We start from the raw sequence: 27,017 nt of genomic DNA on the forward strand, positions 1-27,017 counted from the left end.
CAGCTATTTCAGTGGAGGGCCATGAAGATGGTTGGGAGCTAAGGCATTTGCCCTGAGAGGAGAGGCTGTGGGGGCCTGGAGCAGAGACGGCTTCAGGGGCACCTGACAGCAGCTACTCAGTGCCTCCAGGGAAGACATGAAAGAGACAAAGCCAGGGTCTTCACAGTAGTTCAAGGAGAGGACAAGGGACAACAAGCATAAGTAGAAACTAGGTTCGTGCTAGATGTAAGGAGAAGCCTTTTCCCCATGAGGACAGTGAGGCAGTGGCACAAGTTGCCTAGAGAGATTTACAGTCTCCATCCTTGAAGATTTTTCAATAGCTGACTGGATTAAGCCCTGAGCAACCTGGTYTAACCTCAGAGCTGATGCCTGTGTGAGCAGGAGGTTGGACCAGAGGCCTCCTGAGATCCCTTCCAACCTGAATTATCCTGTGATCCCACTGTGTCAATGATAGAGGTGAAAAGGGCATCTCAATCCCTTGGAACACCAGCAATATTTGGAAAATGGAAGGAGCTCACAGAGTTGGATGTTTAAGTTTCCTTCCTAGATCTTCTCCTCAACATGCAAAAAAAATTGTTCCTAACCACCTCACTTCAGTTATGATTTCTCTGAATCAAATGTCAATCAGCTCGCTCTCACCTAAATCTCAATCTCATGCTGGGAATGCAAAAGAGAATAGGGTACCTGAATTTAATGAAAGGAGTGGCAGGGCTTTGTATCTCTGCTTTCCAAGGGCACAGAACCTTAACTTCCCAAGCACCCTTATATTTTGCTGAATGATTGAYGTTGTGGGCCTTTGTGGAACCCCTAACAATGGGTCAAAGGGGGGGAGAGTTTTCTGATTGTACGAGGTAGACCACTCAGGTTGACTCTCACTTTTGGAGGGCATGTTGAAAAATCAGGAATAACTCACATTTAAAACTGAATTGAAAGAATTGTCATGGATGTTTAAACTTAGCCTAACAGTAGGAAGTAAGTGACCCTTCTAGGGAGGCCAGAAGACTAAATTCTACAGCCAGACTGAACAGTTGCCTAAAAAGGCCCAAAGATTTCTGAGAAGCGATGTAGTGTGGTTAACTGAGTGCAAGGCTACAAGTCATRTCATACTGATGAGCTCAGTTATGATCCTGCCTCTGATTTCCTGGGTGTCTTGAAGGTAGTCTGTTCACCTTCAGGCTTTAATTTCACCTCTGCAAATTGAGAGTAAGGACAATTGTCCATCAAGCTCAGGGGGGTTTAGTGAAGATTAATAATCTAATGTTTACAGTGCTGTGAATATGTAAAGTCCTTTCCTGTTTCAGGTGTTTGTATTATTACTTGAAATCCATGGAGCTGTGTGACTCAAAATTAACCCCACGATAGTCTCCTCAGTGTCTTTGATCAAGGAGACTGTTTTGGAGACAAGACAACTTCAACTAATGGTTTCTTAAACAATGGTCTAATGACCGTTTGGTATTCTGTCTTCCCTTTAGGAAGTGTTAGCAGAAATCTCAATCATTAATGGACCCTGATGCCTCCTACTTGTTTTTATTAATCATGGGAGCATATATTCAGGACCAGTAATTACATTAGTTGGATTTCTGTATCCATTGTGGAACTCTATCAGTAATTTCCGTGCCTTGTTTTCTCTATTACCTGGTTGCTTGTGTTTGAAACATTTCAAGTATGAATATTACTGTATTAACTTGACTGTGCTTAGCTCTAACTAGTTTGAGTGCATTTGCACTTGCATTTTCCGCTATGTACATGGCTGCACCGATGGCAGTAACGTTATATAGCTGGTTGCCAGAGGGACTGGATTGCCCTTGTCTGATAATTTCACCTGATCTTGGGCTGATGTTCAGTTGGCTTCAGGGCATTTTAATTATCAGAACAGAGCTATTGGACTGACCATCTCTGGTTGCTGGCACCATTTATGTTTGTCTCAGCCTATCAGATCTTCCTCATTAACTTCTACAATAATATTCTGACAGAAAGTCCTAGGAACTCTTCCAGCTAATCCTCATTTTGGCTGCTGACCAAATAAGGCATTATATGACACAACTGTAATTGCTTCATTTGTATGGTATTGATCTACCATTAGGCAAAATACAAGCCAGCATTTCAGTAAGTCTCAAGTTATGCAGTATTATTTATTGTTTGCGCTGCAGTTGCAGCTGGAGTTGCCACCTGGGGAATGGACCCCCTGTGTTCCTCTCAGTTCCTATTTCTAATTAAAATAGTGGACTTCAAAGTGCTTGATTTATAATTAGACCAAGAATTAAGAAATCATCTCTTTGTAGGTATCTTTCTATTTGTTGATGTCCTCTAATCCTTTTTGCCAAAAGAGCATCAGTATGCAGTCCCAGAAAAAAACATGTAACAAAGTAGAAATCTCTCTTGCCTCTTCTCAGTCTAATTCTAGATCTGAAATCACTATATCAACCATGCTGTTCTTATTAGTTAATGGTCTGTTTCTGGCAACCATAAAAGTCAGGCATCCATGCTGATTTCTCAGTATTACCAGTTGCTTTTGACACCAGGACCATGTTATGTTAATAGTGCTGTGGACACTGATGTCAATGAATGAATTCACTCAGAAGCAAACTACATTTTTTCCCCATAACTTTCCTATGTGGGGCTACTACCTTCATCACTATAAAAATTAGTGGATGAGTCGACAGTTTGCATTGCAGTTTTTTTGGTACCATCTGGTATGCTGATGGTATTTGACCTTGCAGTAATTTCATTCTCTTTCATTAAAGTGAGACTAGGACTTGAGTGAGAGCTGACTTGCTGAAAGTCAAACCAGACAATTAAAAGATTGGTGCTCATTAGAAACAGCTAAACAAAATAATGAGTTTGGTTTCTAAAATATAGCTCTAGAAATTCCATTGAATCTGACTGCTTCTCAAATTCTTGAGATTAGTAATGGCAATAAGTTCAATTTTTTCCAATTGTAGCTGCTAAGAAGATTGCAGGAGGGTTTTTTTTGGGGGGGTTGGGGGGTTTTTTTTGTTGTTTTTTTTTTTTGCTCGCTGTGAGCAAAACACTGCCATCCTGATGGTTGGTTAAACGCAACTCTGTTTGTTTGGATATTCTTTTGAAGACATCTCAGAAATGTTAGCTAGGATAGAGGACTTCTTTCACCGTGTACAGAGTAGTGTTTTGCATTCTCTTAATTGAACACTTAATGAGATAGTTTGTGAAAAAGATGTGGAAAGATGCTCAGCTGAACTTCTTYATTTGTAGAAGTCACTCCATTCTTATCATGAGGAAAGCAAAGTAAGCTGATAAACAGGTGAAATTCTCTTTTTTTTCATAGCAATTCCATTTAAGAGTAAGCCTATACTATACATATAGTAAGCAAAATTAAAAACTAAAATTTTAATGTGGCACACCTAGTGCCAGTCAATACTRGTGATACACTAGTCATTGATGTAATATATTTAAGTTGCCTTGAATCTAGTTTATCATAACTGATGTTAAATAAATAAATAAACTGTCAGAAGGAACAGTAATTATTGGCTGTCTAAACTCAGTTACTAATGAAAATCATTTTCCGCAAATATTAACCCATGGGTGCTTGTTATGAATTTTACCTGCCCAATCATCCGTAGAAAATGAATACCAACATTGCAAATCTATGTTTGGAAAAGGAAATCTTAATTTTCATATGCAATTTTATTCCTTCTCCAATTGAAACATGATAGTGTAACTTGTCTATAATTTATCCTATTAATATAGTTGAAATTTTGAATATTAGGCCAATCCAAAGATATGAAATGGAAACAACATTCCACGAATGGAAAAGGTGTCACTTTGTCATCTTTTAATTCTCTTAGACCTTTCCCCATTGAGGAAACAATATTATTTTAATTTGTTAGATATTCTCAATCTACTCATTTCCTGTGAGGTTTGCTATTGAAAAGCCTTTGCCAGAGAAAGGTCAATTTTCAAAATATTTATTTACAAATACCCTGCTTGCTACACATCAGGGTGGACAGTGGCCTACCATTTCTTAAACTAACATCTTGCTATAATGAAGTCTCATTGCTTGCAAGGAAGGAAATACAGCAACATAGCAACAAGGACTAGAATAACAGGAAAGACCATTTCAAATCAAATATAGTATCTATTATCCTTCTTATAATAAAGTATTCATAAAGGATGAGATGCAGCCTGATATAAGTGAAAAGTTGAAGAAGACTGCAATCTTTTACAACATTGCCAGATTTAAAGAAGTCTCCAAAAAATGCCAGAGACTGTACATTATTTTATCAAGAAAGTCTTGGGCTTATTATATTATCTGCCAAGGAAGTTACAGTAGCATTTCTTCTGCGGATAGATGGGTCAGCCCAGGGCTGGGCTGGAACAGAAACAGCATGCACAAGAGCCTTCCTGTGAATGAAAGCTGTAAAATGCTCAGTCTGAAGCCCAGTATTACTGCCACTGCTGGGACGTGTTGAATGGAGTGAAAAAACAGAAGCTGTTGAAGCAACTGCCACCTGCATTRCATTGGAAAATTTTTGATATACCAAGATTTTCCTCTGTATAGGATGGCTAGAGTCTGTATTCTTGATGGGCTGTAGAAAAATCTCCAAGTGGTATCAATTTGACTGAGATGTTCATAGGAAGATACAAGTTTCTAAGCTCTAAGGAACTGTACCCTATTTCTATTTAATGAGCACTGAATTGCATCCAAGGGGATACCATCTTTCTAGCCTCATCCTGGATGGAAATAGGAGCTCCAAAACACTCAGAAGTGTACATCTAAAATTCCTAATGAATATATCTAAGATATTTTGAATGTCTAAGATTTATATAAAATACATGTAAGTCTGCTGACCAGCAGCAGTAATGATGAAAAATGTTTTAAGTCCTATTGGAAACAAGTCATACATTCAAAAAAAGAAAAAAAAAATCATTTGTGCAGACAGAAAACTGAAATATTTGACTTCTTATGGATGAAGTGGCATAAGAAGTCTGGATGACATATACCTGGACAGTATAATGTCACTTAGAAGGACCTGCAGTAATGCAGTCTAGGTAGGAAAGGAGAGAGATAGCATGAGAAATGGTAGAGCCTCATTGCTGTGGCCCCACCACGAGCAGCTGCTCCCTGTCTTTCAGCAAAACCAATCCAACACTGATGGAGCTGTTCAGCTCCTGGTACCTGAGCTAAGGATATATTCAGTTTTAGTTTAGATACCTCTGCCAGGCACTGCCATGAACCTCCTACCTTTCTTGACAATACTATGATTTTCTCTCAATGGGGGGCCCTAAACTTAGAAGTTACTGGAGAGACAGGTGAAACAGAACCCAGACACCTTCCTGGAACCAGGCCATGAGCAAGGGCTGCTTCACTGGAAGAAAATCGGGTTTGTGCAGGCCATGCCAGAGGTGAATATTACCCCATCTGAAAGAATACATTGAACAGTTTGGGGGCATATATTAATAAATGCTCATCTTACAGATTTCATATTTTAAATCATTAATTTAAATTCTTTCAGTAATATAAAATGCATAAACAAAGTAAAGAGCTCAGGATTCTTWGTGTTTATGAGGGGAGAGTTTCTAAGCAGACAGCACTGGGCTATGCCTATGCATAGTGAAATTCCTACACTGCGGAAATAAAGTTATACTAATGCTAKGATAGTGTTGACAAATCCCACTCAAGCCTTTAAAACATGTATTTTCAGTTGCAGGTGTTGGACTACAGCAACCTCTTGCATCATTCTGTTTATGCTGGAATCAGCAAGAAAAATTCTACTTTCGAAAAGTAGTATTCTTCCACTAAGCATTAGGTGGTTGCCAGCCAAATTTRAAATAGCTTCGAGTTAGAAAAACTAGTATTTCTGTTTTTACTAAAAGACCCTATACTGAACCAATAATCCTRGGGGCAATTTTACATGTTTTTTGTTTACAGCAAAGCTTTGTGTAAAGCACAGAGACAAGCCAAGTTGCTTTAGCAAGTCAACTGCTGTTTTCTCTTACCCAGGCAAATATATATATGATTGCCTGTGCCAGGAAGATTTTGCATACTCTAATTGGAATATCTTGCTTCAAGAGAGCTTTCAATTTATATAAATATTTTAAACTATAGWCAGCAGACCTCTAGCTGGTGTAAATTGTCAGAACTTCCTTGAATTTAAAGTAGCTATGGCTTTTTGTAGCAGCAGTGGGTCTCACATTAATTGGAATGCCTGCTGATCCTCAAGGTGTCAGAATTTGGCKCATATTTGTTTACAAAACACAGTTCAAGTAACTGAGCTGCATACTTAGGCTATATAGAGAGGCTGTAAATACTCCCTGCCCCTGGTAATTAACAGTCTTATTTAGATAGCTAAAGGAAGAGTGATATTTTAATTAGTGACCATTGACAAGTATTTGAGCTCTACTTTTAATCCCTCATCTCTAAACAAAGGATTACAGTAAATATACATTTAAAAAGGTACTTCATTCCTAGCATTGGCAAAATGTTTTGAGATATTCCAGAAGAGGTAATTAAAATGAAAATTAATAGTGAATTTTTAAGTAATATTTTAAATAATATAATAGGTAAGACACTTTTAAGTAATATGTTAAGTATTGAATTAAATAATGTTAAGAATTCTAATGCACTCTGAGGCTAAAGGAGCACAATCTGTCCATTTTTTTTTTTCTCCCAAGACTGAGATTTCTTCAGGCCATTTCCTCAGACGTATGTGCATTTTGCAAGATCCAACTCAAGAGGTACCCATTCTCCTGTGTAATCCCAGCTGGCCCTGAGACATTCACCTGAAATGATGGGTCTAGCCCTTTCTCTAATAAATATATGTATAGAAATGGAAAACTATTAGGATAGCCTAAGAGATCCCACTGCAGAATAGCTAATAATGTTGTTAAGGCTCACGACCTGAACACTGGTAGCTCTCTGTTGAATATAAATACTGGCAACTGATTGGAGTAAGTGCTATGARCTCTATTTTTGTTTGAACTATCGGCTAAATGTAAAAATATCTTGAGATATACATATACTGTGTTTCCGTATTTGAATGCAATTTCCTCATGGAAAGAGCATTACAGCATGCAAATCTGTAAAATTCAATTTTAAAAAATCCTATATATTTTTGAATATGTTTTAAAAGACAGGACTTCCAAGATGACCTTTTGCTTTAAACTTTTGGTTGTTTTTCTTGTAAAAATGCTCTTGCATTTAGATCTCTTTTTAATATTTGCATTATTGATCCTTCAAGCCTTCTGAGCATAGACTGATGTAAGCTTTGGCTACATCTTCCTCATTAAAGGAGTACTTGTTTCATTCCTAATTTATTAAATATTGCCATACAGTACAATGCAGCTTTACACTTAATTTCTCTTGATGRACTGTCAAACACTGTTGAACCGCACTGCATATGCATAGCATTACAATCCATCATCAGCACTTTTCAAAACATCATTAAAATAAATAGCTCATAAAATGAGCAGTTTTTATTTTTTTGCTTGGTAAGGTTGCATTTTAATTTTTCCTGTTCAAAATAATTTGAACAAGCTATAAAAATGCACCAGATCACATTTCACTAAATTTATCTGAGACAGATCCTCAGCTTCATCCAGGAAGCACTAGATTGTATGGTGAGAGAAGTCTATCAGGAAGCTGTGGCCTCCTATTACCAGGCCACCTGGGTTTTATACAGATTAGATTATACAGGAGTAATTGTGATTTACCTCACTGAAATAACGTCACTGAACTTGTCTTCAACGGGCCCTGTCTCTGACTTATCCTACCCTGCTAATCCCAGGAACCTGCTTGAGTCTGAGCCATAAGTGGCAAAGGGTTTTGTCTTGGAGATGGCTGTGTTGACAAGTAGTTATGAGAACCATCTAAAAGCAAGGAAGAAACTGTTCTTTGAGTTCCTTGAGACAGAGCTTGGACACATCATTAACTGCCAATACACCATCAACTGTCATCACTCGGGACCCATGTAGTGCAGGGTGGACTTGAGGAAACATGTTCCTTCAGTGATTTCCTCCTCTTGGTGTAYAACTGCATCCATGGTTTTGCTTCTCATTGTGCAGTAACTTTTGGTCCTCACTTCTAGCCATTCAGTACTTACACACCAAATTTTCCTCCAGACAAAGTAATCAGGGATTTCACTGAAGTGAAAAATAAAAACTTGTATTTCTCCAGCTGGCCATTTATGGACTGTCTATAGGGCTTTGATAATGTAAAAATCTACTATTATTTGTCTGAAGCTTGCTGTGAGTACAAAGAATCTAGAGTTCATCAGAGGTCATATCTCTCTGCATGATCAATGGCACCTAAGGCCTGTGAAAAGAATGTAAAGTCTTTAAATAGTCATGGACTCTGCTTTTATCTTTAGAAACTGCTGTGGTAGCACCAGAAGTTCTAGACTGGTCAGCTGCACCATAAAGTTATGTTTTAAACAAAGCTCACTCTGGGTCTCTTTAGTAACTCATTTTATTTTTGCACATGCCACTTGTTCCTTATTTGAGGTGATTCCTAAGCAGTGAAATGGCAGTGTTACCATGTGTAAAAATGAAGGCAGAATTTCACCAAGAACCTGACCAGAATCTAGCAAAGTATTTTGGTATCTAAAGTGCCAATTTCACAGAATTTGTGAGTCTAAGTCCAGGAAACGGATTCAGGAAAATATCAAACCTGTTTAAATAGATAAGACATTTTTTCCTGTCAAAGCTCTACTGGTTGCCATAAAGATTGCTATTAAATACTCCCTGCTGAGATCCTGCCTTGATTGTAAAGAGTACCTGGGGACATGTCTGTGAGGTTAGCCTATTTAGTATTCAAAAACAAGTATTCTGTCACCTGACTTGCTGGTAGAGGGCTCCTTTGCTAGATRTGCTCAGACCAAGGCTGACTACTCTGAACTGCATTCACAGAGGATACTGAGTGCCCATCTCTTTCCCAGCAGCTCATAGGTTAGCCCTGTCAGCCAGGAAGTGAGAGCTTGATCCAGAACATGTCTTATCATGGGCAAAGTAGATCTACATTTGTTATAGAATCACAAGATCACTGAGGTTGGAAAGGACCTCTGGAGATCATCTGGTCCAACCCCTCTGCTCAAGCAGGGTCTCCTAAAGCAGGTTACCTAGGACCATGGCAAGTTGGATTTTGAATGTCTCCAAGGATCCTCTCTGGGCAGCCTTCTCCAGTGTTCAACCACTCTCACAGTCAAAAGGTATTTCTTATGTTCAGATGGGACTTCCTGTGTTTCAGTTTGTGTCCATTGCTTCTCATCCTGTCACTGAGTACTGCTGAGAAACACCCTCCCATCACGTATTTATGCGCATTGATAACATCCCTCTGAGACTGATTGTTTTCTGGCTGATAGGTCCCAGCTCTCCGCGCTTCTCTTCGTATGAGATGCTCTGGTCCCTTAATCATCTTTGTGGCCCTTTGCTCCAGTATGTCTACGTCTTTCTTGCACTGGGGAGCCCGGCACTGGATACAGCACTCCAAATATGGCCTCACAAGAGCTGAGGAAAGGGAAAGGATTATCTCCCTTGACCTGCTGCAATGTTCTTCCTAATGCAGCTCAGAAAACCATTGGCCGCCTTCTGATTAYGTCTTCGGGAAGTACCTTTTGCAGTAAGGGAGTCAGAATGACAATGCTTTTCATCCACCCTATTGAAATGCTGTGCATCCAGGAATGCAATATTTTTGGAGCTTAAAGAATTAGACAAAAATCAGCTGCAGTTGAGGCTATGGATACTTGTTCAAATCTAATCAGGCTGGAGGGAACCTTAGAATCATAGAACGGTAAAGTTGGAAGGGACCTCTGGAGATCATCTAGTCCAACCTCCCTGCTCAGCAGGGGCACCTACAGCATGGTAGACAGGGTTGCATCCAGGCGGGCCTTGAATCTCTCTAGAGAAGGAGACTCCACAACCTCTCTGGGCAACCTGTGCCAGTGCTCTGTCACTCTCACAGGGAAGAAATTCCCCCTCACGGTCAGGCAGAACTTCCTGTGCTTCAATTTCTGCCCATTGCCTCTTGGCCTGTCACACAGGGCAACTGAAAAGAGTTTGTCCTTGTCCCCTTGACACCTTCCCTTCAGGTACTTGTMCACATTGATAAGATCCCCCCTCAGTCTTCTCTTCCCCAGGCTGAAGAGGCCCAGCTCTCGCAGCCGTTCCTCATAGGGCAGGTGCTCCARCCCTCTGATCATCTTTGTAGCCCTACGCTGGACTCTCTCCAGTAGCTCCATGTCTCTCTTGTAGTGGGGACCCAGAACTGGACACAGGACTCAAGATGAGGCCTCAGGAGGGCTGAGGAGAGGGGCAGGATCACCTCCCTCTACCTGCTGGCAACACTCTTCSTAATGCACCCCAGGAGACCATTGGCCTTCTTGGCCACAAGGGCCCATTGCTGGCTCATGGTCAACTTGTCATCCACCAGCACTCCCAGGTCGTTCTCTGCAGAGCTACTCTYCAGAAGGTCAGCCCCCAGCTTTTCCTGATGCCTAGGGTTATTTTTCCGTAGGTGCAGGACTCTGCACTTGCCCTTGTTGAACCTCAGGAGGTTCCTCTCTGCCCAGCTCTCCAGGCTGTCCAGGTCTCTCTGAATGGCAGCACAGCCCTCAGCTGTATCAGCCACTCCTGCCAGCTTGGGATCATCAGCAAATTTGCAGAGGAGGCACTCTGTCCCCTCATCCAGGTCACTGRTGAAGAAGTTGAACAGGATGGGACCCAGCACTGAGYCCTGGGGGACACCACTAGCCACAGGCCTCCAACTGGACTCCACGCCAGTGATGACGACCCTCTGAGCTCTGCCTTTCAGACAGTTCTCAATCCACCTCACTGTCCACTCATCTAACCCACACTTCCTGAGCTTACCTTGGAAGATGTTATGGGAGAGAGTGTCAAAAGTCTTGCTGAAGTCAAGGTACACAACATCCACTGCTCTCCTCTCATCTACGCAGACAGTCATTCCATAGAAGGCTATCAGGTTCGTTAAGCATGATTTCCCCTTGGTGAATCCATGCTGACTACTCCTGATCACCTTCTTCTCCTCCATATGCTTGGAGATGACATCCAGAAGGAGCGTTCCATCACCTTTCCAGGGATGGAGGTGAGGCTGACTGGCCAATAGTTACCTGGGTCCTCCTTCTTGCCCTTAAACCTTTTCTACCTATTGTGCATAAGAGTACTCTAGACACTAGACTGTTAATCTGAATACATAGACTAGATCTCATTATACGAGATGCATTTCACTCTTTGGTTTCTGATTTCTTAGAGCTGCTTAGTTGCCTTCCTGAAATAGGTGCTTAAAATGCATCATGCATGAATGCATCATGCATATATTAGTTAGAATTTCGTGCCTCCTCCCTTGCTGTTCCCCTATGGCTGCCTCAGATTTCCAGCAGTATTCATGATGTTGGCTGCTGTGATTCTTAACCTGAGCCTCTGCCTGATTTCCAGTCAGTGTAGGGACCTTTGTCTGTCTTTACCAGCCTTGCGAATTCTCTTCCTACAGTTGAACATTTAATTGCTAGGTATCACAGTGCTCATACCTTAGTGGTTCAGGTCCTTTGTGGAATGTCTCACTGCTTTGTGCTGACTTAAAGTTCAACACGTGGGTTGTCTGTTAACCGTTGTCGTGATCCAAAACCTGTTGGAAGTCAAAGCAAACTGTACTCCCTACTTCACTGAGCTTTGGGTTAGCACCCTACTAGTGTTCTTTTAAATGACACGTGAGTTATCCCTGCCTGGAATCATAGATAAGATTTTGCAAAGGACTGTGTATTTGCACTGTCATCTGTCTGTGTAGTTTTATCTTTTGCTAACTATGAAAGTCATATTTGTTGCTGACACAAGTAGGGTCTTAAAAAAAGTGATACTGATTAATATTTAAAACTACTAATTACTATTTATCCATGGGGAGATGGGAAGTGATTTTAACTGAATGAGAATGATTTAATTCTCAGCAGGTTTTTCATACTGTAATTCTATAGGCAGCTTTAAGACAGCTGTGAACCATACATTTAAATCATTGTCCATGAGCTCACATAGTAAGGAAACAAGGAATTACTTTAACATACAGGATGCCAGTTTTTTCTAAACTGGTTTGATGATCACATCCAAGACATTTTYTTCTAAGTAACAGAAAATTCAGAATTGTGCAGTGGAAGCAAGGATTAAGTAAAATATTCAAGTACTTACCTGCTTTCTACTACTAAACCCTTACTCTTGTAAAGCTTTCAATTCTTTTATTGAGGAGCAAATTGTTCTTCAGTTGGAGTTTTGCATAAGTGTGGAATTGAAGATTCAGTCCTATTTTTTAGTGATGAAAAAAGAGTTTCTGCCACTCATACTCAAGTTCAAAATATTGTGCCAGAATGAAGTACTGTTTAGGATAAGTATGAATGATTAGTCTGGCTGTGAGGTCTCAGGTATACAATTTTCAACATAGTCATTATTACACCTGCCAGGAACCCAGTTATAACATTTCTATACAAGATACAGCAGTGTTGAGCATAGGTTCTCTGTGTTTTGCTGTCCATAAGGAAGTTACTTATTTCCACGTGTTGAGGTGGACCTGGATAACAAAGCAATAGAGAAAGCAGTGTGAAACTAACTCGTTTTTACATGGCCTACTAGACATGATGAGGACAATAATGTGTTACATTTATAAACAATACAATTTAATTTCAGAACAATGATTGCAGCTTAAATCTACATTTACTTCTTCATCCTTTTTATTTCCATTTCTCTATTGTGCTGTGAAACTGTCTGTGGATATGGCTAATAACCCAGCTAAATAACCCTCTCATGAATGGGTTTCTTTTATTTATTTATTAYTCTAGGATTACTATCAACCAGCTGCAGCTTCTCTAAAAGACAGTGGGAAAWTTTTCTTTGATAATATTTAACATTTTCAAAGATAAATTCAAACTTCTGGCAAATGAGAAAGCTTTTCTCCTTCAAAATGGAAATTAAACATGAAAACTTACAATTAGTTGTCAAACAAATCTGTCTAGTTGGTTTTTATTCATCTGTGAATAGCCAGATAAAAGGTCAGATGATTAGACATTAACTTGAAAAACGTGAAAAACTCTGAAGCCTAAAGATATTAACAGTGCTGAAGGCAAAAATCAAAAAAAATCTTCACCCAAATTAAGATAAAGATAGAATAAAAACTTACTAAGGATTTTAACATAAGGATTTTGTCTGCTTCAGAATAATTCAGTGTTCATTTAGGAAAAGAATACGGCTTAGAGGAAATAGTATGAAAATGCTTTTACAGACAGACTAATTGATAGAGCTACGCATCTGCTTTAAAATAAGAATGTACTTAAGTGTCTCATTGAATTGAGAATTAGTGATTGACATTCATTGAGATGCATTTCATTTTTCATGAGACTGATCATTGCCTGCATCTGTAGCACTGTCAAGGGGATGGTTTATGCTACTGCYACTCCATGTGATAATTACACACAGTAGCATTAAGCTAAACCTTGCTTTTGTTCCTGTTGAAAGAAGCAGGAGTTTTTGTCACTGACTTTGTTGACAGCAGGCTCAAGCTATGCAGGTTAGAGATTTTCAAAATAAATAATATTGATCAGTGTTGAAGAAATAGGGTTTCTGGAATCATCTTTCATTTATGGCTCAGTTTCAAAGTCTTTGCTCAGATATATCAGGTATATACTCATTTAGTATACTGGAAACTTTGGCTGTAGCAACGCTGGTCACACCGTGAATTCATGAATCGGGCAAACAGGCCAAAAGCATAGTCTCTGAAATGAAAAGCTGATTAGGAAAGCCTATAGTTTGCATGACTGGTTCAAAAGCAATTGCTTCTGACAACAAAAGGAACAAATGAACAATTTCATTGCAATTTTGCTATTTCTCCTCTATCTGAAGTGCGAACCATAATTAGAGCACTTATATAAAATTACATTTGTCAGCCTGACTGCTAAATCCCCCTTAAAGCTTTATCCATGAAGAACAGTCTGTTATCACTCCCACTAAAGCCTACAGTTCTCATTTTCAGTTTCAGGGACAGACAAGCAATTCCATTATCTGTATGGAAAATCTGATATAAAAGTAACTACAGTGAAGCTAGGCAAGGTCAGTTCTACACAGAAACAATTTCCAAACTTCATGACCAGCCAGCAAAGACCTGTTTGATTTCCAGTGGGGGTCATACGAAAAGCTGTTACCAGACAATGGAGGTATGTCCTAAAGCTGACACTTGGCCCACAAACAGGGCCAACATGTCTCTGTGGGAAGGAACGGTTGTGATATGTTGTTGTCTATACCTGTCTGCCAAGAATATTCTTGTCCTAGTGAGTGAAAGAAAAAAGATCCATTCTAAAAAAATGGAACAGACCCTCCAGGATCCAGCGACACCATCTCTAGAGAGAGCGAATCACAAAATCTGTGACTTCTCGTACTGTAAGACATGCCAGAGCCCTGTCACTGGAGAATCTCTCTCTTCCCCAAATCTTCTCCAACYGCTTTTGAGGGCACTGTATCCTTTCACAACTGATGAGAGGAAGACACCTTTAACAGACATAGTTCTTGYCCAGTTCTGCACAGCCCCAAAAGACAGATTTTGACAGCGTTAACCAAATTCAGAAAGCCCCATCTTTCTCAGCTTCATCTTTTCTCTCAGGAGCAGTAGTTACCCTGAGAGGACATCACAGGTACTTCTCTCCTCTTGGAGATGAATGATGCCTCAAAAATATGATGCTATTGCTCCACATCCTTCTCCACCTCCACAAGCAAACCTGGGCAGACACCCACTAGGAAGCACTGTACACCTCTGGTAGGCACACTAGGGACCTTTAAGCACAGACAAAAAAAAATATTATGTTATATAAGAATATAAAGTTTATTATGAATTAATATTGATGTAGGTAACATTAGGATATATGACAAATTTGTAAGGCTAGTGAGGCTGTTGGAAGTAAAACAGGAAGTTGTACACTTAAACAAGTTCAAAGCTTCCTTAGGAAATGATAAAGGCTGCATAAATGCCTTGGAATATTATTAACCAATTTTAAAATGACATATAGTGATAGTAGCTCTTAACATAAATCCAAGTGCCTTACMTTTGTGTTTGGACAGTGATCTTCACTGTCTACCCTCTGCCAGCCAATCTTAATGCTCACTGTACATCCAAATGAAAATCTCTGAGCATATGCAGAAGTAGCCCCACCCGAGGACTAGGTTTCGTTACAGCCCTGACAGCCTTGAGCTCACACAGAAGTGGTGAGTCTTACCTTCAGCCTAGGCTTCAGCAAAGGTTCAAAAGCCATCTCTGCCTGGAGAGAYCTAAATTGATATTTCATCTGAAAAAACTGCACTAATCATGAGATATAGGACTCTGTGTGTGCGTGTACACCTGTTCAGCCTGTTGTGCTTAGACCTCTGTTCTGCTAGAAATGCAAGATTCTTCTTTAATCCAGTGTTAACATAAAACATACAAACCCTCCAGGAAGAAGTCATCAGCACCTCCCAACTACCTGCTTGTATTTAGCACCCAGAGGAAAGGCTGGAGTTGGGCTTCCTGGGGCCTCAGCTTTTACTTGGCTGTATGGTGCCCAAGTTTCCCAAACRAGATCATCCTCCACTTTTCACCTTCCTCTCCCCCACAGTGGATGCCCCAAAATCTGGGAGMCAGGACACTTTCTAAGGTTACTGGGACTAAGCTAGAAGCCAGGTCTTGTATTCCAGCTAAGTCACTGAACTACTGTGCAAGCGGAGCGGGACTCCTTCTGCTCATCTAGAGGAGGAGACCCAAATGTATGTGCCTAAAGCAGGCAGTGAATCTTTAGCAGGCAGGAGTTCAGCCACCTCTTTGTGTATCATCTGCAGCTGACTGACTCTAGACAGCATCATAGTCAGAACGTGAGCTTGTGTGCTGCCTGTTTTTGGAGCCTAAGCCCACAGCTTGTCTAGGATCATTCTGACTGTACGTGATACAGCAGCTAGCAGTGTCTAACATAGTTCATCTGGGTCTTGCCTCTTTAATATATGGGAATATATTCCCATACCTCAAAAATTAATCTAGCCCCACACTGAACAGATGTTCTAAATTTAGATTCAGATAACTCTGTGTAATTCATGTATAATTCTAGTCAGAATTTTATCATAATTTTGCAAAGATTTTTTTGGTTGGTTGATAGAATCACATTTGCTTACTAAAAGCCGAACCATTCTAAAAGTCATTTGTATGCTAGAAATGCATTTTTCACATTTGAAAGTAACATAAGTTACTTATACTGGCAAGGGCTTTAACTTATGGAAATGAGAGGTTTATTTAGTATGTGGAACAAGCTTATAAACAGCTTAAGTCCTCATTCCTTCTAACATCTTAAGAGCTGTGCAGTTTCTTACAAAATATGTTTTATCGTTTCAAGAAATGCTGTTAACCTCGCAGTTTTAAAACTGAATGAACAAGGCCTCTTGGACAAATTGAAAAACAAATGGTGGTACGACAAAGGAGAATGTGGCAGCGGGGGAGGTGACTCCAAGGTTAGCCTCAATGTCACCAAAAGCGGGTAAACAGTATGTAAAGTAATTGGTGCATCTGCTGGGGTTTTACCTGCAATGGAGCATCCTCACCAGTGTTGCAGCACTGCTGGTATCTGTGGTCGAAACCTGAGTGTATGCAATTACTGTCAAAGCAAAAATATTTGCATTTTTTTCAAGCTTCTCGAGGGAAATGCATAATTAGTCTCTGCTATGAGATCTATATCCAGATCTCAGAAACATGCATCTTCTGAAATTGCGATGAGCCTTTTGCAAGTCTGTTCTTGTGAACCAGCAGCTTGAAATCTTCAGGGGCAAATTTTTTTCTGCCATATTGTACAACCCAAAATAATTTTTCAGTGATATTAAAGGAAGGAGTTGCAAAACAGCATGGCTTCCTCCTGCAATAATCCAGTACATGGTGCAGGTTTAGGGATTCACTAATGATGCTAACAATACTGGTGGAAATTGTATTTTTCACCTAAGTATCCAACATAGGAGTGCAAATTTCAGCTAAAATATCTTCACATTGAAATTTTATGGTATCTTACCCAGAAACTGAAATCTATTCTTAAGCAGAATTTATCAGAATTTAATAGGTAGGAATTACCCAAAACTTCTTTCTCTGCCATGACATTCACAGAAATGATTACACTTCTAAATTTTAGGCTGAGGTGACAATGGCTTGTTACTTTTCCCTCATTTCCAGTTCTTCCAAGTGGCCAGTGCCACTATCTCCTTGCCTCATAACAGCTTCCTTTTGGGAAGCGCTACTTTGTGTTGAAAAGAAGTAAAGATGTGGAAGATGTGGAAGTGAGGGAGGATTAAGATATTAAAAGTGCCTCTTCAGTGCCAGGCAGCATGTTTTAATATATATTTATGTGCTTGTGTGTGAAAAATATATATGAAATAATACAGATATATATATACCTGAACAGGTAACTGCAGGCACAGAGCTAGTCAGATATAGATAATTAAATTCGACTGATTTGTCATATACAGTTTATGTAGCTTTCTTTATAGTTGCCTACATATATTTTTGTACTGTTCTCTCTCCTTCTTTAGTCCTCCTGGTCTTTCATGCTGTGTCCTAGCCTCAGGGGCCATCCCTTGGGCTGTTCTGCACTCACCCAGAACTGCTCTCCTAATCCTCTACACTTTGCCTTTGATCCTACTGCTCTGCCTATTTTTCCCCCACTGCTCTGCTGGCCAGCAGTCACAGTTTCAAAAATGGTCTCTATTTTCTCTTCCAAAGTACACATGTATATAAGACTGCAGTTATAAGATTGYAGTTACCTGCAAGTGGAGCAGACATTAACTTCTCATAAGAAAGTTGACGTGAACCAAAAAACTCCCATGTTTATATTTCTATCTGCTCCACCGAAGCCTGAAATTTTTTATCATTGTTTGTGGGGGGGTTATTTAATCTTAAAAAAAAAAAGTCATAGGCAGGGTGTCAGATCATTAATTTTCTTAAAATACATCCATTACAAACCCACCATTGTTGAAATGTGTGCTAAAAGCTAGATAGCAAACTAAGGGCGCTTTTCACTTACTGTCTGAGATTACCAGCCACTGGAGATTTAAGTCACAAAGGAACAAGAGACGAGCAGCAAGTGAGAGGGAAGAGCAGGCCTTCACCAGATATAGCAAGGCAGATGTCTAGAAGGCACTGAAGGAGCAGGTATGGTGTGATGGTGACAGAAGAAGGACTAGGGGGGGAAACCAGAAAAGAAAGGCAAGGAGTATAGTCCATGGTTAAACGGGGAGAATCTGAATGCACAGTGAATGCAAGAGGAAGGTGGGAACACATTGCCAGTGCAAATGAAAGAAAGGTGACCCAGGCAGGAGATTAGATTGTGGTAGAAAACATGGCAGGTAAGGGAGTGCTAGGAAAGAATAGAGAACATGGAGGAGCTCATCTGTGGTCCTAGGACTATATGCAGCCTGCCAGGATGATTTATCTGACCTCAGGCCTGCTCTTGCCACATTCTTTCCCAGACACACAGGACTGAGTAGGAAGTACCTGTGCATAAGCACAGTATATGTAGGTAGGAAGCCCAGTGCTTCTAGAAAGCCTCACATCTGTCRTGTGGCTGCTTTGCCCATGCTCACAGGACCAGTCCTATCGTGGAAACAAGGAGTTAATAGTGTRCCTCACAGTTTGCTGCAATATCTGTTTTTGTTGTTTTTAAGTCATTTATCATCTACAAAATCAATTTCCTTGTTCAGGAAGGGATCTGATCAACTAAAGTCAATAAGACCCTTTTCTATTGAGTCAGTGGACTTCTAACTATTTTAAAATTTTATGCTATCAAATAACAGAGAAATACACTGTTGTAAACCTCACAGCTGTCAACAGGTCCTGAACTAAACTCTTAAATATGTCTAACTAATACCCTTTTTCACTGGTATGAATTTAAAAAGAACAAAACCAGAACTTTATTAGCAGCTCTGGTCTGTATTACRGTGATCCTATCGTCATGAGTAAGAACATGTCCCTTCTCCTAAGAGAAATACAGCACCTGAGACCTAGCTAATCAACTGTGCTGCTACTATCTGAGGTTTGCTAATCAATATATGACATTGTAGGCCCAGAATAATGCTCCATGGCTGTGCAGAGGACTACAGTAATCAGTAGGTTTCATGACAGCTCAACAGTTCTCCAAAGGTTTGTACCACTTTGCAACAAACAAGGTTTCTCCTTGTTTTGATCTTAGAAGGTCATCTCCAACCTCCCCCTTCATGTCCATTCCATGTAGTTTAAGAAATCTTCCACAGTTCAAAAGAACAGTTCACAGAGCTGCCTCATGTGAACAGGAGATATCACTTCCCCTCAGGAAGACTGTGTTATCCTGCATAGCTGACATTGACTCCCCTTGTGGTTTAGTGACCTCAACAATTAAGTTACGTTTGATGCTAAAACTGAGGTTTCTAAGTCACTTGAGTGCTTTTGAAAGTATTACCTCAGACCTTAACTGTATACTATCATCATTTCATGGGATGTATCTAAAGGTATTTAAAGACAGCTTCTGTCATTATATTTCATTATTTTTACAAAAATGTGAATTAATAAGAAGCTGTGCTGATGAAGCAGTCCTTCAAATTCTGTTGGCAGTCCTCAGGAGAACATAGCGTTCCTTGTTTTTTATTCAGCAGGTGAGACTGACCTTACACTTAATTAGCAGCCTGGCCACAAGCAGATAATGAAAGTGCTCCTAAAGCATAATCATGACTGCATTTTTAAAATCTCTGTCTATTAAAATTCTGTACTGGTTTCACAATCATTCACTGTTGTAATGTAAATGCTRTAACTCCCATTCATTGTCCTGTACACAACTACCATAGAGTTTCGTTAATATTGCTTCAAGGCACTGTAATTTCTTTGATGTTGCTGGCACAAGACCCAGCCTTAGGCTTTTAAAAACAAGCCCTTCCAAGAGCAAGTGATTGAAGACATGATAGGAAGAAATGAGCTARAAGCCTAGAGGAGAGGTAGGAGGGTTCATAGCATGATGAGCAGACAGAAGAACACTATCCCTGAGCCCATGTCAGGCTGCACCCCACTGACTTCAGGGCATGCCCCTATTCCAGTTCAGTGGGAGAAGGTGGTCTCTTACGGCATGTCACACAGCATTTTTGCACTGTAGCTACGTGGGACAAATTCTTCTCCATATATTAAGGGCAATTTTAGTTAGCATTTTTCTTACATTATCCTCACATGAATTAGGGGCAAATGGATCCTGCATATATAGAACAAGGTGGATTCTCAGCAGCTATATATTGGAACAASTACATAGACTTTCACAAACTCTGTCAGTTTGTTCTAGCTGAGGATTTAGCCAAGCACTATTAATACAAGAATCACTCAACAACTTAATAAAAACTCTATATTGTCATTTTGATGGGAAACTTGGYATGAAATTTAGTTCTAGATGCTAGATTTATCCCCTGTATATACCTTAAGGGCATTGCTCTTGCTCATGTACAGAAAACCATATTTATTTTTATTGYTCCTGCCTCCTTTACTCACCAAACAATTGTATAAGCAGTGTACAAGTAGGTTGTAGTCTCTGAGTTCCTGACAGGCATGGTCAAAATGAGGCCTTTGAAGAGGAGATTTTCAAAGAAAGGAAAGATGCCTCAATAAGCAACTTGCACTCAAAGCCAAGGTAATTTGGAYATTCCACTCCCACAGGAGCTGTTGAAAATCTCCTACTAAAATGTAAAARCAAAGAAACAAAAAGCCTGAAATGCACTAAAGTCACTATATCTGCAATCACTTCTTATGATTGCAAACATATATATGTTGCTATTCTGAAAAGTGTAAGCTAAAATRTTCTTTTTCAGCTCTGTAGCCCTTCAGTCTAGATTTCTCTTATTAGTTTGAATGCATACTTATCCCACCATACCTGGATGATTTTAAATGAGGAGAAAACACCATTTCAAGAGCATAGAGTAGTTTTAAATTCAGCTCAAAGTGCCTTTTCCTCATGGCAGATAGGGCTGTGTGACCAGAAATGAAAAGGATACATCATGTCTCATTGCGAGGCCCCAGGAACAGAAGACAGGTTTTCCTTAGCTTGTGCAGGGCATTGATTCAGATTTCAGGAAAAAAAAAAATGTAAAATGGAGAAACAAAGGGCTGTGGCCTCTGACACATCACTGGCTGCACAAAGATTTCAGTGAGGAGCGTTGATTGTCTCATCCATCCTGGTCACTGCCACTGCAGTCAGCTGTATATTGAAGAGAGTTTGGTAACTTTAAGTGTGAAATTGGTTGCTTTTCCCAAAGGAAAATCGGAGAGCTGCCTCTTGGAGAGAATGCAGAAAGAATGACATTATAAGAATTACAGCAGCAAGGAAGAAAAAACCCTCACTTGCATCAGGCTTTATATACCTATAWATATAATCAGACTTCTGATTTTCTATGTGAGAACAGTACCTGGATGTCCCTTATCTTGCTCATAACCAGTCCTGCTACACTGCTGGGAGTAGGAGATGTGGTACTATTCAAATTCATGACTTGTTACATATGATGACAATCCAAATAATATTAATTATTTCACACTTGTGCTAGAAGCAAACAGAAGATCATATTGGCAGGCAACTTGCCAGCATCCCAAACTGCTAATTTCACAGCTGTGGGACTTTCATATTCCACTTTCAACCTGCACAACCTGCTGCCAGGAAGCCTGAAGACAAAATGTAAGTTTAAATACTCTAAAAGATCAAGAAACAGGCTATTTCTGTGCTAGAAGCAGCATATTCCTTTTACTTCCACTATGTGGGATTTGGAAAGTGGAAGAAGTATTTTCTGTATTTTCAGAGATCACTGGAGAGTAACTGGGAAGCCTCTCACCCAACCATAGTTGTCAAAAATTGTGATTTGGATCTGACACCTAGGTTTCCTCAGTAGTAAATGAAGAGACAGGCATCTCTAGGGTGCAATTCATCCTTTCTTAAAATCGATATCTAAAATCAACTTTCAGAGGTACCTATCTCTTCCTTTTATCTGTAAGGATTTCTGATCAGATAACCAAAGCTTCGAGCTTAACTTTTGCATGGAAAACCTGAGGTGAGGTGAATCTCACCATTTATACATACATATATATACAAAGAGTAATCAGAACATGTTAAAAGTCAGGATCCCTAAAGCTAATAGTAGGATACAAGGTTATGTGGGAAGGTTTATATATATATATTAAACATATATACACAAATATATTTATAAATAAGCATTTGGGGATTTCCAGTAAAAAAAAATAACTGCAAACCTCTTGTTCTTTTTCATAATAACTATTTTTGTAGTATCARTCAGTTGCTCTACACTAATTATTTTTTGCACCGCTTTATTTATTTATCTTTTATTTAAGCCTTGATTTCATGAGCTACCATTTTAGCAATATATGGATTATAGTGTATTATGAGAGAGTAATTTTTTTCACAGGAATTGAGTGACATGCACAAGATCAATTTCTGTGTCATATGATATCACCAAAGCAACCTATCTATCCTATACCATTTCTGTTTATCCACCTCCTTCTCTGATATATATTTTCATACACACCTGCACATAAATACATATTTAGAGACATATCATTTTAAGAATTTGCCAGTCAATGATTTGAAGTGGAAAATAGATAAAATAGGTCCATTAATTTTTTCATAGTTTTTTAGAAAATAATGAATAATCTCAGATTATTATGATAATACCCTTCTTTCTGCATCTGTAGCACTTTTGAGTTTAAGTAATTTCAGTGTAAAACTATAGCAGTTCATGACTTTGAGGCATAATACTAGGTTTCATATTTTCAATATTAAATTCAATTGTGTCATCCCCAGCAAATACTATAAATAAAAGAAGATATTCCAAGTAATAATTTATTGTCAGTCTGGGACCCCTGCAAGACTTATTTGAATAAATGAAATTTAAAGACTTTTAATTTGAAAATAACGTTCAAGCTGGAAATGAAAATAAAATATTGACTGTCATGTTCTTCTTAGCTGAGAATAAGGGCATTACACCTCCCCGCAAGTTCTCTGTATGCAGATCTACTGACATCAGTGGGTGTTCTGCATGAAGGGTGATTATAGATTTGTGCTATTTGGTAATGGTTAGGAAGCTGCATGAAGCAGCTCTTTTCTCTTGCCAGCATAATTTTGAGGGCAGTAAATGAAATAGCTATAGCCAAGTCAAGGAACACAAATTAATATGTTTTCTAAGTCATATAGCTGGTTGCATTATATATGTCTCTGAAGAGTATGTTATTAATGTGTCTAAGCCAATAGTTTTGGGTTCACAGTAATTGCATACTATTTCTTTACAAATCTTCCCCAGCAGTATGTGCCTGTTACCTAAAGCGATGGAGCAGGTCCCGGTCATATGTCTGTCTCTAAACCTGGGCCAACAGTACATGACATAGCACCCACTGTGGCCTCTGCTCTGTCACTTTGCAATGCGATTCTATGTAGTTTTACTTGAATAACATAAAATAACATATATAATGTTATTTATGTTATTTTCCACGTGAAGAACTCCTGTAAACCTTGCCGTTTTGAAACTCAGTGAGGCAGGCGTCTTAGACAAGCTGAAAAACAAATGGTGGTACGATAAAGGTGAATGTGGACCCAAGGACTCTGGAAGTAAGGTCAGTCGCTGCAGTTCGGGACCTACTATCGTGTTCACAAAGCAGTAAAGGGAGTAATAAACAAAATGACATGGAAGTAAAATAAGCAGCTGTAGACACACAGAACGAATCAGCCTCGCCCCATATTGCCTTTTATACTGATGGGGTCACACTTTAATTTAAAGAAGCACTATTTATTTTTAAGGATTCCAATGGTATAAGTCGTCATAAATCACCTCGYGTTATCCTACCTGCGAAGGGCGTCTGCAGAAGTGTGACAAGGCAGTTGCTCTGTTTTGGAGGAGGCAAGGTGGGTTAGCTGGTTGGGGCATACATTCCCCATTTATTACTTAACAATTTATTGCCGTGCTTCCCTCACACCTTCTCCTGTAGGAGATGGAGATGGCCTGCCTCAGAATGTTTCTGGAAAGGGAGAAACTCTAATAGAAAGGATTTCCTTCCACCACCGTGCCAAGGGTGACTATGCCTGAATCCCGTGGGGAAGGTCCCTGTCTCCTTCGGGAGCAAGGGAAGACTTAAGTCRAACTTCAAAGCGAAAGGCTTCGACAGTTAATGGCTTTTTACAGAACTGTAATTCTCACAGCTTCAGGAGAGGAGTCTTCTCTATTTCTCCTGAGGACAAACATGTCAGAAGTAGCTATTTTTCTGATCACTCAGAAACACCACAATTAGTGCCAGTCCTATRCTCTGTAAGCCCACAATTTCTTCATGGTGCCTCCATCTCCATGTCAATTTGTGTTATCCAGAGCCAAAAGGGAAGCGTGACAGGCCGTGCCTGATTGCTCCCTACATGTTCGAAAACTTACTCTGCTGGCTAAGGGGCAAAATTAAAATGGGAAATAAACATCCATGCCCTACACATTTCACTTTATCTGGCAAGCAGTTTTGAGAAAGGATTGAAAATCCATCAAGAAGAATTGCAGTTCCCACTTAGGCAGAGTACCTATAAATGACAGCTGAGAAAGCGTCAACCCACTATATGTGTTAGATCCAGTCTTTCTCAATTCTGCCTTTTCCTGGTTCACAAGCATCACATTAGCAATTAACATTAGAGGAAAATGGTCACCTCCAAGATATTCAGGCTGCTCTTAACCAGCTAAGAGACAGACAAAGCAGAATCCAGGCTATTAGCCCATGTCACCATGGATTCAAATTTAGACCTCTATACATCAATATTCATGGAAATTATTCCTTTATCAATCTTTCGTTTACGCAGTAAATAGTGCATCTTTAAATTAAAAATCCAAATGTTTAGCATTCATCATAAATTAAAAATTCGTACAGATTAAAGTCAGAAGTTAAGTACTCTTCTTACTTAAGGTAAAAATTATGTAGTCTGCATAAGAATAAAGTTTTATAAATATCTTAAGGTACACAGTGTAGTAGTATATAGAAGTCAATTCTCAAAGAGTTCCTTGAGAACTGTGCTAAAACTATGCATAGTTTTCAAATCATAAAATATGTGATTCATAGTCAGTGAAGTGTAGAGAAATATAGACTAGTTAGTTACTACAGTAAGTCTGAAAAGGTGATCATTTATAAAGTGATACATATTTAATAATTTTCTAAAGAAGGTTATTACTGATTTCTAAATTACAATGTGTCAGAGTTAATAAATTGTTATTTAAAGTTGTATTATTTTTAATACATTCAGCCTTAGTAGTCCATGGGCATGTTCCAGAGCTGTATCTATAATAAAATAGAAACAAAATATAATAATTGGTAAGAGGCAAATATATCATGATGTGTATGGTGCAGTGTGCATTTTCAAAGGAAGTATTTTTTCAGAGGAATAACTTAAGCCTCRCATGTTATGTTCACCTGTTATTTAAGTATCAGAAAGTCAGTCTGGATATTTTAAATTAACAGCAATGTTACCACAAGTAAAATTTGTGTTTTAATAAAAATCAAGCAAAGTCTTGCCTGATGTAAATGAATTTCTGAATTCCAAAACTTTTAAGATTTTATGTAAATACATTTCATATCAGTGTTAAAGAGAAGAAAAGATGTCATTGTTTAATTCTCCAGATAGTGGAAGTAACATTTTGCAGCTCTTTAGTAAGTAAGCAATAACATCCTGATATACTGGTAACATACTCGTAATACTTATATGTTGACCAGAAAAACTAAAATACATTCTATAGATCCAGATAGGTAATTTATTGACAAGTACGTAAATGACTGTCATTTGATTTCATTTGTACTTTGTTATTTATTTCTATTTCTGATGTTCAATGTGTGGCTTGTGCTCCGGGGGTGCTTAGTTTCCTTGGTTAACTGTGTTGCTTCTGTTTCCCCAGGACAAGACGAGTGCCTTGAGTCTCAGCAACGTTGCTGGAGTCTTCTACATTCTGGTTGGAGGCTTGGGCTTGGCAATGCTGGTGGCTTTGATAGAGTTCTGTTACAAGTCCAGGGCAGAGGCGAAACGAATGAAGGTGGCAAAGAGTGCACAGACTTTTAACCCAACTTCCTCGCAGAATACCCAGAATTTAGCAACTTATAGAGAAGGTTACAACGTATATGGAACCGAAAGTATTAAAATTTAGGGGTAGGACTTAGGGCCTACTACAGTGAGTGGGTGATGCATCTTGTAACGCAGTGTTGTGACATGTCTGTCCAGTGGTGGTAATGCTTGCTTCTAAACAGAGCTTTATATTTTGGAAAACTCCAGTGCAAAGTGGTTCAGTTATTTTGGCTGCAGATGTACAGTATACTATTCTATGTTGCTAATAGACATCTGCATTGCAAGGAATTTTTAACTAAAATACATTTTTAACTCAATCTTGTTGAATCAGTTGGGAAATTTTGAAATTTTAAGTACTAAAAAATGTTGTGTTCAGAGGRCCAGTGTTTATTTAGTTGATTGGCCAGTCTATTTTCCTAGTCATTTGCATTCTAATAGCAATAAATTGCTAAAACATTTATTATTCAGGGTTAGTCCTAACTGAGACTTTGCTATAGTGAAGATTTAGGATAGGTAGTGTCACTGAACCATTAAGACTAATAGAARACAGGGCACTGTAACATGAGATCTAAATGTTTTTTTTTACCTTCTCTACCCCTTCCCCATCCTTGTCTTGCACCATCTCCTTTGATATCTGTTTTATGCTGATCACATGTGGCATTTGTTTCACAGTACCCTGCTTCAGATCAAACTTTGTCCACTGCAATAACCATAAAAATGTCTAACCAGTGAAAAGATTTCGATTATAGTCCTCAGCTTCCCCTAGACTAATGTACCCACTCACCTTGCTCCAGACTAGTATATTTTAGATGTTCGTGCAGTGATTTCAGAGTCTGAAATGCTGATGTTGCTGTGATGCATCCTGTGTAGAAGGTGCACAGGRAAGGTTTACTAATGTACTGTTTTTCATCCATGCAGTGA

General features: G+C 39.2%; 1 protein-coding gene across 2 annotated transcripts in view; it reads left to right on the forward strand.

The window, feature by feature from the left end:
- The window catches only part of GRIA4 (glutamate ionotropic receptor AMPA type subunit 4), a 228,106-nt gene that overhangs the window by 193,995 nt on the left and 7,094 nt on the right, over window positions 1–27,017 (forward strand). Inside the window, exons 14-15 of one of the 2 annotated variants that reach the window (XM_085309044.1) lie at window positions 16,371–16,485; window positions 25,933–26,067. In XM_085309044.1, the coding sequence (XP_085165170.1) occupies window positions 16,371–16,485; window positions 25,933–26,067 (250 nt within the window). Of the gene's footprint in view, window positions 1–16,370; window positions 16,486–23,517; window positions 23,633–25,932; window positions 26,068–27,017 lie in introns of both variants that reach the window. The other variant, XM_085309043.1, reaches the window with a different exon arrangement.

This window comes from Rhea americana, unplaced genomic scaffold, assembly GCF_003343005.1.
Source record: "Rhea americana isolate MKP2758 unplaced genomic scaffold, rheAme1 scaffold_29, whole genome shotgun sequence".
NCBI lineage: Eukaryota > Metazoa > Chordata > Aves > Rheiformes > Rheidae > Rhea > Rhea americana.